Raw genomic sequence first — 16,629 nt, 5'->3', positions numbered from 1 at the left:
TGTATTGTGCTTTGAGACAGTTGTATGAAAGGCAGTGTGGAAGTGAAGTGGTACTGTTATGATTTCTACAATTATAATTCCTTCTGTAGTTGGTGTGAATGGCCCTTCTTTCTGGGCTATATAAAGAAGGGATGCATCCATTCTGTACAACTGACCGGCTGCTCTTTCAAATGAACTCTAAGAAAACTGCAAGTAAACACGCAGATGTAGAAAAGCAGATACAGTTCTTCTGCAACTGGGCTGGCAAGTGCTGTATAAATACCTCCAGATAGTACTTAACAGAGTGTCTCAGTATCTACGGAGAATCCTTCTCAGTTACATCACCATTGATTTCTGGGAAATGGATGAGTATCACTGGGAGCAGGATTTGGCCCATATAACTGAGTAATAAAATATCTTTTTGCAGGAAGTGTATTTATAAACAAAGAGCAAGCGTTACATCTTTGAGTTCTGTTTGCAAAGCTGCTGCCTGAAAATTGGCATGGCTCCTTCCAGTCAGGGGATCTTAGAAACAGTTTTGCTCATCACAAGCTGCAATAGTATCTCTGAGGCTTTGAAAATGAACACCAGTGTCTCTGCAAACAGGATACTCTTTGTGAGTTTTAATTGGAACCAGTCACGTCTGGACGCTGAGACTTTGAAATAACATGACCACCCTAAGAAAGCTATTCAAGATCTATCTACAACCAGTATTCCCCAGATACGCAGGGGTGAAGAGCTTACTGGGATAAAGGCCCAGCGTGAGATTCTGCTCTGAACTTGAACTGAATTGATCCAATTCTTTTTGTGTGTGTTGTTTTGAAGACATTTGGGTGCTTCAAATATCTTCTTTCCTCTCTTCTCCCTAGCTTGGCAAGAACTAGATGCAAAAACATTGTAAGACAGGCTTTTGCAAAGGGGGCATTGAGTCATGGAGAAGCTGAATGCTGTATATTTAAAGTCAGTGTTTGTCTTTACGCTTACCAAAACTGGTGTTTGGAAGAGGTGGGAAGGAAGGGAAGGGACGGGACATTGGATCATCATCACCCTGTAATAGCTGTGTAGAACAACTGGCCTGACTGGGAATGTGAACAAGAAGCGTATGAAGGGGATGAGGTAGCAGAGATTATTTGTGGGAGGCAGGAATTCCTGCTACTAACCAAAAGTTAAAGCGTGGTATAAAGGACATTGTCCAAATGCCTCTTAAACAGTGACAGGCTTGGAGCATCGACCGCCTCTCTAGGAAGCCAGATCCAATGTTTGACTGTCTTCTCTGTAAAGCAATGCTTCCTAATGTCAAGTCTTTTGACCTGATTTTATCAATATAGTTTTATTTAACAAAACAAACAAACAACAAAGCCCTAAAAAAAGAAGGAAAAGAGAACACCAGAATTTCAGTGCTTGAATATGTGGATATGGTGTAATTGTTTCCAATAGATGGAAGGTGGTTTTAGATGGAGGCATCCTGTGCAGAACAGGACTAGCAGGACCAAGTACCTGTTGTTACAACAGGAAAAACTGGCCCCAGGATAGAGTTTAACTTGGGCTGTCGTGCTGTTGACTCTTCTCTGCAATGTAAACCTGAGAAGTTTCTGAGCTGAATAGGTCTTGTTGGCTCTCCATTCTTTACAGGTTTTCTCTAAGTTAAGGTTGGAGTGAATCAATAGAAAAGGCTTAAAATCTGAAGTCTTATGTGATAGTGAATGTTTTTTTTTTTGTCCTGATGCAGTGGTATGTGGAAATTCTCAAAATTAGAATGTATGGAAGAGCAGATGGACTCTGATCAGGAAAACCGTAAATTGTAAGTCTCTTGGTGTGTATTGCCTTGTGGTTTGCTTTAGTTTTCATTTAGACCGGCTTTAGAAAGTTAATATCAACCATTAAACCTTTCAGGCTATCTTCCCCACTGTGGGTTGGGTTTTTTTTTCCTAGTTTAGAAGTGAATAAAAGGGCTTTGTACAGTTCTTGAAACTGAGCCTGAAACAGCTCTGAACAAAATATAGTGTTCCTTTCAAAATCTTGGAAATAATTACATCATAGGCAAATTGGGCCAGAAACCGTTAATAGTATTCTTTGTGGAGTGAATTCCCGTGGGAGGACCTATTTCAGCAAACTGGCATTGTTTACAAATAGATACAGTGACAGATAGGGTTGTCCCATTCTGAGGGGCAGCTGAAACTTTGTGCCCTGTAATGGACTTCACGGAATAACCGTCTCGCTCTCAGTAACAAGCTGAAAACGCGCCTTGGTGCTTCTGCGGTCAGCCTCACACCGGTGGTCTCAGGGAGTGAATCTGTCTTTGGCACTGGAAACGTGTTTGTAGGTGGGTTAAAGAGAAGATAAAAGCCTCTCTTGCCATAAGTTCCTAGGCTGAGAGTTGCTGGAGGGATGGGGAGCCGTGTCCAGGTGTCTCTGTTGGGCTTCATAAGCTGGGAACTCCCTCGTGCTTCCCTGAGCAGAAATGCCTGGGCGCTGGGCACTTTCCCCGCGCTGGGGTAACACGCGTGGCACGTGTAGTTCTCCTTATTGCCATACAGTAGATTTCACTGCTGGCTTCCCCCCCCACTACTGGAAAACCTTCTGCATTTCAGGACGGAAATCACAAAGGTTAGCAATGTTAACTGTTTGACCTAAATCTACAAAAGCATTTAGTTCTCTAGGTAAACGGGCTAGTCTGTATGTGAAGGTTAGATCAGCACCACGTGCCCTGCCCGGGACACAATTACAGCTGTTCCTTGGTGGGGTAAAGCGCGTTCCTGCCTACATACATGCTTCTGTAGGAGGGTGGGCCGTGTTCCCTCCTTGCTGAGGTGCCGTACCTGGGGCCGTTTGTGCTGTTACTCAGAGCTGTGCCGCAAACAGCCCTGTGGTCGCAGACCTGTGCGGCAGCAGGACGGAAAGAGGAGGACTCGGATTGGTTTTGGGATGTGATCATTTTCCTGCTTAGGTTCTGGTTGATTTCTAAAGCAAATGTATTGCTCATTTTTATGTGCAAGAAAGTTTTTTAAATTGGTACTTAAGAATAAATTGCCTTTGGGAAGTTCGTTCCTTTTGAAGCCCCGCACTTGCAGGACTAAACCCTCTCCAAACTCAGAGCAGGGAGGGAAGAGATATTTTAGTGCTTGCTGTCCATATACCCTAACATGCACCTTGTTTCTTAAAACATAAAAATTCTTCACTGCAATACCAGGTAATTTCAGTAAATTATTTAGGTTTTGCTTTGGAAGTCTGATTTTAGAGGAAAGTCTGAGTTGTAAACAACTACAGGAAAAAGTTGTAAATAAAAAAATTAAAGCCTTTTAACAGGGATAAAAAGCGCTTTGGTTTAATGGTAATACAGTGATTTTTAGGAATTGGTGACCTCATTTATTTATAGCAACCAGCAGTAACCTTATTCAGAACAGACTTCTAACAGAGCGGCTTCCTTGTTCCACCAGAAGGCTTTTCTTGCCCGCTTTCCTCCCCAGGACACTAGCCATGGCATCCTTACTTGACAGACTTGCTTTCTGTTCTGCTTTTGCAGGAGGCTGTGAGGGCTGCTGAAGATGTCCGATAGTCTGGATATTGAAGAGAAACCTCCAGCCCCACCGTTGAGAATGAACAGCAACAATCGCGATTCTTCAGCACTAAACCACAGTTCCAAACCGCTCCCCATGGCCCCTGAGGAGAAGAACAAGAAAGCCAGGCTTCGCTCCATCTTCCCAGGAGGAGGGGATAAAAGTAAAGTATCAGCAGCGCGAATGGGTGGCTACATCTCTGTTTGCTTTCTGGTGGTTGCTGGTTACCGTGTTTACTTTCTGCTACTCTTTTCTTTCCGTTTCACTTGCAGAACATGGTAAAGTCCTTCCAAAGCCTTCTGTTCCAGTTACTCTAGTAGCATGTTTCGAAGGAGGAGGAGGTGTTCAGTCAGTTACTTTCTTGTCTTTGAAAAGCCAGTAAGACTTGCACACAGTGTGTGACTTGCCTTTTAAAAATAACTTTGTAGTTAAGCTGGGGAATCCTTTCCTTTGGATTTTGCTTTGCATTTGCAGTAAAAACAGGGATGAGGTTGTGTACTTTTGCAAATACATTTGCAGAAGCGAGAAGGCAATATGCCTGACACTTTTAGGGGTTTTGTTAATGCGCTTACATTCCAGGAACAAGAGCAACACGCTTCTTGCTTGCTGCTTTTGCGGTGACAGTGGATGCAGAGTGGCTTGGTTTAAAACCTGCTAGGTATGGTTACAGCAAGAGAGTCTTTTAAACATGCAGGAAACAACATTACATTTGCATTCTTTGAAATGCATTTGCAGAAGGGAGTGTGTTTTGAGTTAGTGTGTTGACAGAGTTAAGGGAAGGGATCTTCTTTCTTTGTAATGCCGTGGGAACTGATGGGCTGCACCCACAAGTGCTGAGCTGGCTGATGTCACTGCAAGGCCACTCCTGATTATCTTTGGAAGGTTATGGTGGCTGGGAGATGTTCCTGATGACTGGAAAAAAGCAAATGTCACTTCTGGCTTTAAGGAGGAGGATCTGTTGAACTACATGCCAGTCAGCCTTACCTTGGTCTCTGGGAAGCTAGTGGAGCAAATCCTCCTGGAAACCATTTCCACACAAATGAAGGATAAGAGTGTGGTCAGGAGTAGTCAGCACGGATTTAGAAAGGGGAATTCACGTGGAACCATGCTGACAGCCTTCTACCATGAGGTGACAGGCTTGGTGATGAAGCGAGAGCAGTGGATGTTATTTCTACTTTAGTAGGGTGTTCAACTCAGCCTCCCATGGTGTCCTCACAGACAAACTGATAAGGTACAGTCTAGATAAGTGGATGGTGAGGTGGGCTGAAAACTGGCTGAAATGCTGGCCTCAAAGGGTTGGGCTCAGGAGCACGAAATCCAGCTGGAATTTCGAGAGGGATTCTGCCTTTGATGTGCATCCTGTTCTTCCAAGGAGAGCTCAGAGCTATGAAACTGCGGTCATTCCCTCTGAGCTCCAGCTCACTTGCACTGCTCAGCTGCCCTGTTCACAAATCTCTTCCACAGGTTATGTGGAGCGGTTGGAGGTAGTCTGGCATGCAAAACTCCTCACAGGCAGTAGAAAGCACAGTTTCAGCCCTATTCCTCCACTCAGTCGGGGCAGTTCTGGTGGCTCCTCTCAGCTGAGGGCTGACTGGATGGGCCCATTCCTCAGGGAGACCTGGCCAGTTCACTCTGCAGAGTGCTTCCCAAAATATCCCTGTCTGGGAGCAAAACTAATTTTCAATTGATTCTTCTTAAAGGGCAAAATTAATATCTCTCCCAGCTAGTTTAATTCCTGGCAGGACTTGGGTCACTTCTCCCCCTGACTGCCAGCAGGATGGTATTCTCCCTCTCCAAGGGAACATTTCTTAAGCAGGAGGTGCTGTGTGAAATGCATGCAGAATCGAGAAGATCCAGAAACAACCCCTCCTGGAAATGATCAGTGACATTAAAAATAGGTATAATTATCTACCAGTCAGAGCAGTCTCAGGAAACATACAAGTAGCATGCTTTTAAATGTGACTGTGAGGGAAAGTAAGCTAAGATTTATAGCTTAATTTTGTTGGATGAAATAATAAATGGAGGAAGTTTAGCTTGGCTGGCCAAGCCCCTTGAGGTGGTTTCATCTCAGGGTTGGCTTGTGGGTCAGGGTATCAGCTGGCCTGTGCATGCTTCACAGACTCAGTGACACATTTCTGGGAGTCCTGCTTATAAAACAGAAGGTGATTAATATGGCTGCTCTCAGCTAGTGTGGTGCTTTGCAGCATCACAAATTTGTATTAATAGTCCACCACTGGTGCTAGTGAACAGAATGCTAAGAAAACACCATGGCAGGATGTTTCTGCCTGAACTTGCAGGAGCTTTGTTGTCTTCCATTTGCTCACCAGGCAGGAGGGATACGAGGATGGATGTGCTATGGCGTGTTCTCTCCAAGGCAATGGTGTGTGCTGGGACTGCTGTGCTCGGGGACCAGGAATCTTTCGCAGCCGTTCCTATGTCAGAGTGTAGGGTTTTCAGTTAGGATTTAAGCGCTTCCATGTTTAAAATCTTGTTTTGGCAAGCCGCTGATGACTCTGGGCAGCCCCTCTGTGCTTCTCCAGTTGAAACAAGCCACTTAGGCATTAGTGTCTCGCTCCTTCCCCTAGCACCTGACCTCCCTGTGTTCCTTGGTGTGGCTCCTCTTGCCCCCGTCTCTGGGGTAAGGTACCATGTTTCCTGGGGGCGGGAGGCCAAGGCAGACATACTGAAATACGTTTCCATGTGGGCAATCGGTGCAGGACAAGGAGCTGAACCAGTTCCCCCATAGCCCGTGCTGAAGCTGTGAAATTGGCCTGCCTTCCTCGGAGGTGATGATGGTGATGGGAACCACAGTGGAGTTCAGAGTTAGTGTTTCCTTTCAGCAGAGCACTGTTACCTCAGGAGAATTGAGAGCAGAAAGAAATAACTTGCATTCTTCTGGATGCTTGATACAGCCTTGTTCTCCTTTCATTAAAAAAAAAACCCTGTAATTGCTGTGCTATGAAATAAATTAATAGTGTGTGTGAGTTAGTGACTACATGAAGGCGCTGTAGAGCATTCAGCCTAAAGAAATGAGAGGAGACCAGGCCCACCACAGCTCAGATCCCCCTTTCAGCTGAAGAGGTACACCTGTGTTAAGGTTGCTGGGTGAATGATAGCACTGCCATTGAAGCCTCTTCAGACTCAGCTGTGGGTGGGAGCACAGTCTGACCTTTAGTCATCTCGTTGCGTCCTGTACAGAAAAACAAGAAAAGAGGGAAGGAGAAAAACCTAGCTGGGTTAAGATTAATGGAGGAGAAAGAAAAGAACAAGGCTGCTCAGGTAGGAGAGGAGGACCAGAGCAGGAAAGGTGGGAGAACAGCGTGAGTGCCAGTGGAAGGGAGAGGGCATGGAGGAAGGAATAGAATGAGCTGGAGAGGAGATGAACAAACAGGAGGGCGTGAGCGTGAGGTCAAACCTTTCCTTCCTCTCTGGAGAAAAGCTACCACATAGCTGAGTCACATTTTTCTGCCAAACAACTGCTCTTTTAACATAATGATGATGGTGATGCAGGCTGTGGAAGACTGAACACTCTTTCGTTGTTCTCTTTTGATCTGTAATAGTTGCTGAGGTGGTGTGGGCAGCCCTCCTGGCTAACTGCTGTGCAGCAGGAGTGCATTGTGAGGGGCATTTGTAAGAAATTAAAATAGGAATGTCCAATAGAAAACCTTTGAATCCAGTCAGTCATTGCTTCCAAGAAGTCATACGTTTTCGTATCGTTTTGCCAGGTGACATAAAACAGAAGTTACTTGAGTTGCAGGGCACAGACAGAAGTCTCAAAGTTTTCAGGCTGGGGAGGGGTGAGGGTGTCGCAAGGAGATGTTTAATTCTGTACTTAATTTATAGTTTATCAGCATTGAGCCATAGATGTTATATCCACAGTCTGGTAGGCTGTGGGTGTCCGTGAGGCAGATGAGCCAGATCTTGGGGAATGAGCTGGAACACTTGTCCCCTGGCAGGGAAGGCCTAGAATGGACAAATGGTGCTTTTGATGGAACGTTTTCTGTAATGCCTTATTTCACTTGTAGATTTGACTGTTGCTTTGAACTGAATTTGATGATCCTCTAAATCTAATTTTCACTGCATTTGCTTGCAAATGATGAGGTAGGAGAAGCCAGTTTTGTTATCTAAAATAGAAAGTTATCTATTCTGAATGGAGATGACATCTTGGAACTGGCAACATTTATCCTGAAAATTAAATGACAACATCTTAGAGATAAAAGGAGAAAAGCCTTTGCATTTGTATTTGATATATTGCTACCATGTTTACTGAATGCTAAATGAAAATAATTCATCAGTTAACATTGTTAGGGGTGTACAGTACAGACAAAAGGTGATAGTTAATTATTTAATGAGGATAAATGCAACAATGCAGAGAAAGGGTTAGAAACATAAAAAATACTCTGAACTGTAATTAAGAAGAGTAGAGCATCTCCCAGCTAAAGGAGGCTGTGATGTAGAATGGGAAAGATGTGCAACGGGAGGCCTCGTGGAGCTGCTGTCTGTGAGCAGAGACAGACCCAGGCTGGAAGGGGTGCTGATGCATGGTGAGTTCAGCCTTTGGGTGAGACCCCTAGGTAAACTTGGGAAGCTGGCAAACATAATATAAAACATCGAAGGAAAAGGTTCATTAAAAGTCCATGAACATAGCAGTGCTTTGTGTTAGAAGACTGATGTGCCAGAAGATAGGTGTAGCAAAGCTGCATCATGATTGATGCTGTCTCGGGGACACCTGCATTTGAAATAAGACACACACAAAATTGTCTTCATCCAGCTGGTTTGATATGCATAGCATGGCTGTCACCGGCGCTGCTCTGAGGGGGTGTGGAAGGCAAAGACAGGACCTGAGCAACTGCTCCTTTCTCTCCTGCTGATGTGTAACTATGGCATCTGTGTTAATTTTCATATTATAATTAATAAATTGTGATATACTGGCCTTTAGAGATCCTCATATGGAGTCCCATTGTGAGAGGCACAGCGTAAACCTCTCTGATAACTCAGGGTTTCTCGCAACTGCTAGCATGAAGTCATGTCACATCAGATCTGTAGAGCAAGCCTGCTCAGGACCACGATGAGGATCTGTAAACCGGACACACATCAAACTGCTAAGAAGGCCAGGAGAGGAGAGGTGGGATCCTGGGTTGCAGAGTGCTTTCTTTAAAGACATGAGACGGTGTGACTTTTTTGTATTCTACATGAGTGCTTTGTGTGTCTTATTTCCTGAGTTAGTGTTAGTAACTCATGCGTACTGCAAGTGGGCACTATAATATTTGTTCTGTTCAGTCATTGGCATGTAATTTTTCCACTGAAATGACAAATGTGTTTGGCAGAATGGCAGTTCCTCTCTCAGCTGTTAGAGATACACCGCTGGCACCAGAGAAGATCCTATAGATAGCTCTGTACTGTATTATTCAGCCACATGGTAGTTGGTCTTGGAAGCACGCTGGTTCTCCAGGGAAGCCAAATGTTTCAGGTACCTGCCAGCAGGACAGAAGTTAGAACGTGGTTTTGAGCTGTGTTTGTCTGGGCCTTTGCGAGTGCTCCAGAACTGGCATTATTGTCACCGTTTTTCAGAGAAATCTCTGTTGAATGTGGATTCTTGATGCGTCAGAGTGAAGGCAGCTTCTCTCAGCCTTTATTCCACTCATTCTTCATCAGAGTCAATAAAACTGGGCTGAAGTGAGATTTGTCAGTAGTAAAAAGCAGAGGAGATGGATGACCACAGGGGATGTTACTTTCAAAAGATGTTGAAGTAGAAGGGAGATGAGAAACATGCGGATTGACTGACTTCCAAGTCTGTCCTTCAGTAAGATACTCCACGCTCTGTGAGTACTAGTGGAGTGATTTAAAAACAGGGAATTCGTGGAGACTAATAAAGCCTGGGTTTTATGGTTATGTGTCTTAGCTAATTGAGAGCTCAAATGAAGATTTTTCTAATGGCATTTTTGGGATCGGGATCTTGTTGCTGTGCCGATTGTGTGGTTTCTAAGACAGAGCTGCTACTTCAGCCTTTTACTCAGAGGGCAGGCAGGAACGGGACCTTTGTCTTCTCCTGAGCTGCCTGTTTTCACAGAGCTTGTAGGGAGCTGATTGCCCTAAAAAACCTCTCCTCTCTAAATTGGCTGAGCTTGACAACAAGTTCAAAGCGTGTTGGAGAAATGACACACGTGCAAACAGGCCTGCACATGCGTGTCCCGAGCGCTTTACTTCTGCAGGAACACACAGAGCGAAGTCAAACAGGAATTAGGTGCTAGATATGAAAACTTGATGAGAAGAAGAACTGATAATAGATACCATACTGGTTAGAGATAGAGGCTACTTCAAGAACAGCTTGCTTTGTCAGTTGTGACACTGATTGGAAGAAAAACAAAATGAAATAACACCTTCTGGACCTTCCTAAGCAGGTGTTGACAGTTAGTCTGGTGTTGTATTAGCTTGGGTCTGTTTGTCAAGTAAGATGAATGTTAATTGATTTGGTTTCCGCTTTAAAATACTATTTTGAGCACACCTGATTGTGAAAATTTTTGAATGAAAAGCTGTGCAGAAAATAAGTGCGTGTTAACGTTTTGCCTCTAGCCAACAAGAAGAAAGAGAAAGAACGTCCTGAGATCTCTCTTCCTTCAGACTTTGAACATACCATTCACGTAGGATTTGATGCCGTCACTGGAGAATTCACAGTAAGTAACCGCTGTATTGCCTGCTTAGCAGAGCTTCTAGTTTCTTGATGGTAAAATAACCTCCTCTTGCCAGAAATGTCAGATGACGGAAGCCAGGCTGTGAAGAAAGAGACTTTTATTTGTTGGGTTAGGATTTGGAGTGTTTTACTTCTGATTCAGGCTGCTTTTTTTTCCTCCAAGGATTGTCTGTGGAAAGTGAGAACTAGGAAGAACGTAGGCGTATGCTTTTATCAGTCCCACAAGCTGCTACAGGGGTTGGTTATTCAGTGTCTTTGGAAAAGCATGAAAAACCCACACACATGTGCATAGTTTGTGTCTTGTAGACAGCCCCAAAGTGCAAAGTCCGGCTGCTCCGCAGACAGCCCTTGGAGACGCCCAGAGCGCGGCAGCACTGTGGAAGTCCGTCCGTTTTAATTTAATGTCCTTCAAAATATGTCCAGAGACTGGGTGATCAGACATGTTTCTAGCCTTTATGTATTAATAAAATAGCAGTCAGCTTTTTCTACTTCCATCATGACCAAGTGTTGGGAAAAATGAGCCTGACAGAAGCTTCTTGAAGTGTGCAGGGGGCTTCAAAGCATTTTCTCTCAGACTGCCTGTTAGGTGCTGAAACCATGAATCCTTAAAGCTAAGATGGCAGTAAGCTTACCTTTGGTTGAGCTGTGGAGGTGAGAGGAAACGTTAGCAGCTCTCCATACCATCAGTAGTACCCTGTGAGCTAAGTGGTCAGACTGTGTTACCACCGTGCGTCAGATTGTAGAGGCTGCTGCTGCTGACTGGCTGCATACACCAAACAGGATGGGACAAATCATCTGCCTGGACGAAGGACGATTAGCTTTCCGAATTCAAACCCAAAATGTGATTTCTTCATCGTTTTTTACTTTAGCTACTTTTGTTTCTCAAAAACATTTCAGAAAGCTGGAAACTTTCAGAAAGCTGGAAACTTGTGTGCTACAGTAGCAATAGTAGTAATAACAATAGAAGAACATTTAATGACAGCATGTCTTCAAAGGAGTAGTGAAATTGAATTATCTTTAGTAATTAGGAAATACAGCTACATTTAAAATATGTGGACTAGTTAATTAGCCTTTTTAAAATAGATGTCACTTAGAAAGTCTTGCTTCAAAATTTATTCTGTGCCAAACCCTAAGACTTGATTAAATGCACATTTTAAAAGCCCAGATGTGGTCATTTTTGATCAGAAACTTAGTGTAAAGCTTTTAAAATTGTGTTTTCCCTGCTATCTATCGTGGCTTTCCTCTTTTATCTCCTCTCTGTCTCTCTCTGTAGCCACTTTATTGTTCAGTGCCATTCTCTTTATTTCTCCCTTTTGTGTTTGCATCCCCTCTTCCTGTCTCTCTTTTCTCTCCTTCCTTGGTTCACTGCTCTCTCCACTGAATCCCCAGCTCTTCTTATTCCATATTTGCTCTTACTTTCAGCCTTCTGCCTTTATTTCTACCCCATGCTTCAGACTCTTTCCTCTGGCTCTGCGGAGACGCGATGGGTCGCAGTGGTGTTCTCTCGTAGGCTGGCTGGTGGTGAGGATCTCAGTTATTCACGTGCGCGCCAGCTGGAACAAAAAAGGAGAGACATTGAGGTCAAAACACTTCAGTTCTAAGTGCAAGCGCTCTCTATCAGTGCTTCAGAGATCATGATTTGGATCAGTTTGAATGTTACTATTATCATTTGGTGTGTCCAAACAGTCTCTAGCATCAGAGTTGGTGTTTTTTTTGGTGTCAGATGCCACCAGGCCAGGTCCTGGCCTTTTATAGAACAAAGCCATTGTACATGGCTAAATATTTCCAGTTTTATTGCTGTAGCATGGTTTCTTTTTAATATTTTTTCCCTTTCAAAACAGTGATCATTAGATGGCTGCTGTTTCTCAATGACACAGTACTTGTACAGTGCTACTTATTCATAAAATGCGGAAGTGCAGCGCTGCAGTTCGGGAAGCCTCTAACCAAGTCAAAATGAACCAAAGGCACAGGTGACTTCCCCATGCAGCTTGCCAGCACAGGACTGAATAAAATGCCAGTCAAAGCAAGGGGTTTTTGCACCATTAAGAATTAGCTATCAGTTCCCAACTAATTCCAGATGCAAGCGCAACATTATACGTTACGTTAGGCGTGTTTGATTTGTCCCAACCTGGATACAACCTGTGTATCAGCTGAGTGGTCATCTGGTAAGTACGTCCTGCTGAAGGGGCTGCCACTGGCCGTGTCGTGGAAATATTCCCACCATGTAGTGATCGCATTGTTTGTCTCTTTCAAAAGTTTGGAAGTGCCATGGGAATGTCCAATAAATGTGCACATATATGGGGATTTTTGTTTTGAATTATTACGGTTGTCATGCCAATAGCGTCTGCTCTAGTGGTTATGTGCGATGCGTTGGGCCATTTTCTGACACCTAACAGTCGCCCTCCAGCTGCATTTACCTGATTGCTGTTGGTTGCATCTCAAATCAAAGTTGCATGGACTCCTGAGTTTCAGCTTTCAGGCTCGAGCACCAAGCTGTGTTGTTGCTCATGAATGTATGTTATATCTCCATTTCATTGTGCTTGGAGCAACCACATCTGCTAAGAAGGAGGGCTTTTAAAGCTCCAAATAAAATCAGTTGGAAGCTCTTGGGCGGGAGCATGCTGCTAGAGCTTTACATTGATTTAATTTGAAGAAAATAGTTGCATTTTCTGAATGGAGGAAGAAGTGTGGTTTGCAGGGCTTTGGGGAGTGCATTTTATATGGCATGCATTTTGGAAACTGTTTCCTGATCCCCAGTCTAGAATAAAATGTGGTCACCCACCAAACTTTTCAAGTGTTGAGGTTATGACATTACAAGTGGGAGAAAGTTGTGGCTGTAGATCCAAAGTAGTTGCATATTATTAATCTAATCGAGGATTTCTTTAGAATTGTCCTGGTTTTCAGTCTGACACACACAGATTATTTGTGTTATGACAATACAACCTCCCAGTGTGAAATAGGAGTTTGACCAGCTGCTTTCTCCCCTGCACTTTGTTGGCTCATGCACTGGCCAGTTGTGATCTTGGGGCTGGAGAACCACTGGAAATAAATTGTATAGAGCCATTTGAAAATGCTGACCTGGCTTTCAGAAGTATACAAACAGCAAAAGCCCAGATCTTTCTCTACTTTTTTTTTTTATTATTATTATTTATAAAAGAAATCACAGGTAATTTTTCCAATCTCTTGCCGTTAATCCTCAGTAATATATTTTTATGAGGGAGAGAAAAACTGATTTAAAAAGAAAGGAGGGGGAATGATGCTTCCAAACTTTGGAACAGTTGTGATTTTTCTGTTTTCCTAAACCTGCCTTCCTGTAGCCTGTCCACCACCTGATCTATTTGGTATCTACCTCGTAACTCCCATTTTAGATGGGACTTCCCCATTTTGGCCCATCGGTTTCCTCCTCCCACCTTCTAAGTTGTCCCACATTCTGTTTTAACTTTCTTTTCTTTCTTTATTTACGTCCATTACAGCCAGATCTCTATGGCTCACAGATGTGCACAGGGAAGCTCCCAGAGGTGCGTCACAGGCCCAAAAGAATCTTGCATCCAAATGCTTCTTTGAGATGTCATAGCACTGCAGCAGCAGGTTGATGTGTGTGCAGTAGATTTGTTGCTTGGCTTATCCCACTTTTTTTCATTAATCCTAAACTCTGGAGGCCCATGTCACACATTGTTTTGTGGAGAACTTCTTAGGAAGAAGTGTTTACCTAGAGTGGGGTGGCACCAAGGCTAAGTTTAAATGTGCTTCAGGTGCGGTTTTTCATCCAGTAAGCCCTACAGTTCGCTGGTAGATGTTGGCTGTGCAGTAAATGGGGAAAATTACAGGCTTTCAAATTTAGGAAGTTATACTGGATATTTAAAGCAAATTTTCATCAATATAATTTCAATGCAGAGCTGCGACTTTCAGCGATTGGATCAGTTTTCAAATGCCACCCTCACTCGTAAGATGTCCAAGAATTCATGCAAGGCTTTGGCACTCTGAGCCTGTTTTCTGAGTCCCTGGTTTCTGTATATTTACAGTAGAGAACCTACAGAGCTACAGGAGCTCAAAAAAGAGACATTCAGCAGTGGTACAACTCAGTGTTACGATTTTGAGAATTTACATGCAGATTCTTAACCCCGCAGTGTTCCCTGGCGTGCTGACAATTTATTGTATTAGGATGGGGTTTACCTTCTAATCAGACAGCAGTGATCATTTCAGCAAAATCTTTGTGTTATTAAGCATTAAAAATCCAGTGTAAAGCTCCTAAAATACACTGTGTTGTCCACAAATATAGAGTAGTCTTGTTCTGTCTGCACTGAATCTCCAGGAAAACAAGCTAAACCTTAAATCATTATTCCATGGAAGAGCAGAGTTGATTTAAAGATGAGTTTCATGCACTTTTTTTCCTATCACAGTCATAACTTTCTTTTCTTTTTAAAGTTGGATCCTGGTTTTAGCTCTGTGTTTTGATAGAGAAGAGAATTATTACATCTAATGTATAAGCTACTAATTTTAATTGTAAGGTGTCAATGAAAATTTCTGGAAGTAACCTTACAGGTAGCATGGGATCTTGGTAAAGATCTGTGAGGCTGTGTCTGTTAAATATTCTAAATCCGTGTTCTTTCCACTTGACAACTACAGGGCATTCCAGAGCAGTGGGCCAGGCTACTACAGACCTCCAACATAACAAAACTGGAGCAGAAGAAGAACCCACAGGCTGTTCTAGATGTTCTCAAATTTTATGATTCCAAAGAAACAGTTAACAACCAGAAATACATGAGCTTTACATCAGGAGGTAAGTTGACGTCCCGCTACAAAAAAGGGAGTGTCAGGCCCCAAAATGAGTCAGACTGATGTTCAACACTCAAGTCATCCAGAAGCAATCTTAAAAAGTTCCACTGTGTCAAATACTCCTGCAGTGAATTATGTTTCTCCTTTTGTCCTCTGTGTGTCATTGAAACTGTGACTTCTTTTTGTCACTTAGTTTTAGAACTAAATAAGATACTAGATGGAGCAATTGTTACTATTTTTAGTCAGAAACATTAGTGGCCAAGGTCATGTTTACTTTTGTTTCTTTGCATCCTTGCTCCTTCACAGTGTTCAGATTAGGATACGGGGTGTACTTGTTTCATTCATTTTACGAGTTACGTGTGGATCCTTTGAGCAGTAGGTTATAGACTGAGGAGTTATATAGACTGAGCAACCTGATCTGGTCGGGGTTGTCCCTGCTCCTTGCAGGGGGGATGAACTAGATGACCTTTGGAGGTCCCTTCCAACCCTAACCGTTCTATGATTCTATGATTTTTGGTGATACTTTGTGATAGGAGAATTTTCAAAGATTTTTTTTTTTGCCTGCAAATGTGATGGGGGTGTGATTTTTTTCCTTGGTTGTGCACAGTCTGCAAAATCGACTACGATTTTTAGTGTTCCAAAAATGGGAGAGCAAGTCCATTCTGCAGCTTGCATTTTTTTCCCTTTGGCCCATTCCTTTTCTATTTTTTGCTAGACAAGCCCTAGCTGATGACACATCTAGCAAGTAAGTAGAGGTTTTTACTAGGTGCTGTGTATCTGGCTTTTGTATTGGTGTGTTCTTTTGCTATTCCTTAATAACGGTGTTGATTTTTCAACAAAAATACCGTTAAGATACCATTAATTTGGTAATGCTCATGTCAACAGTCTCCGCTAATAAGGAGGTGTCTATCCAACAGGGTGTGGACAGCATTTGTAATTTAACCTGCAGTGGTTCAGTTCAGTTCCCTGCTGTCTGTGGCTGTGGAGTCTGTAATTTCCTCAATTTGCTGGTTCAGCCAATACAACTTCCAAAATGCAGACTGGGAGAGCTTCTCAGAAGTCCTAAAAACTGTGCTGTTATCTCCAGAATTTACTAACCTTTCTCTTCTTTTGAGGGAAAGCATCGTTTTTTCTAAATTCTGAAATCAAAAGGTTTGACTGTCTAACTTGACACTTAATGTTTGCTAAAATAGCAGTTACTTTTTGATGAAATGAACAATTCAGAAGTGTTTGCTCCTGAACTCGGGAGCTGTTACTGTGCTGTATCAGAATAGAACTGCCATGGCTAAGGGGGATTTTGAGGAAGCTTTAAAGGGAAACATTTTCAGCAAGCTAAAGAGAATCAATGCATGCAATTTATTTAAAAAAAAAAAAGAAAAGAAAAGCTGCTTTAGCTCTTCAGCAAAACAGAAGCATTGACTGTTAAAGAACAATTTGCATTTTCTTGACCAAGTTTCTATTTATTTTATTTACTGGCAAACCAATGCAAAAGATAGACACGAGAAACTGTAGAAGAATAATCATGTTATCCTGTTGTCTTGCTTGCTAGGTAAAATACTTTTGTTACTGAAGGGGTGTTGTAAAAGAAAAATGCTATCTATTTGGATTTACTTACTCTGTGGGATT

The 16,629-nt window shown here is 42.9% G+C and overlaps 1 protein-coding gene across 4 annotated transcripts in view; it reads left to right on the top strand.

Annotated features, from left to right (window-relative positions):
- Window positions 1-16,629, top strand: part of PAK3 (p21 (RAC1) activated kinase 3) — a 124,219-nt gene that overhangs the window by 83,335 nt on the left and 24,255 nt on the right. For all 4 annotated transcript variants that reach the window (XM_086756621.1, XM_086756620.1, XM_086756623.1 and 1 more), the window contains exons 2-4: window positions 3,503-3,699; window positions 10,110-10,210; window positions 14,854-15,007. In XM_086756621.1, coding sequence (XP_086612747.1) covers window positions 3,525-3,699; window positions 10,110-10,210; window positions 14,854-15,007 — 430 coding nt within the window. In that variant the 5' untranslated portion in view covers window positions 3,503-3,524. The remainder of the gene's footprint in view (window positions 1-3,502; window positions 3,700-10,109; window positions 10,211-14,853; window positions 15,008-16,629) is intronic.

The sequence above is a fragment of the Chlamydotis macqueenii genome, chromosome 11 (assembly GCF_036417535.1).
Source record: "Chlamydotis macqueenii isolate bChlMac1 chromosome 11, bChlMac1.mat, whole genome shotgun sequence".
Classification (NCBI taxonomy): domain Eukaryota; kingdom Metazoa; phylum Chordata; class Aves; order Otidiformes; family Otididae; genus Chlamydotis; species Chlamydotis macqueenii.
Note: the sequence above shows the minus strand (reverse complement) of the source record. Positions and strands in the feature narration are given on the sequence as shown.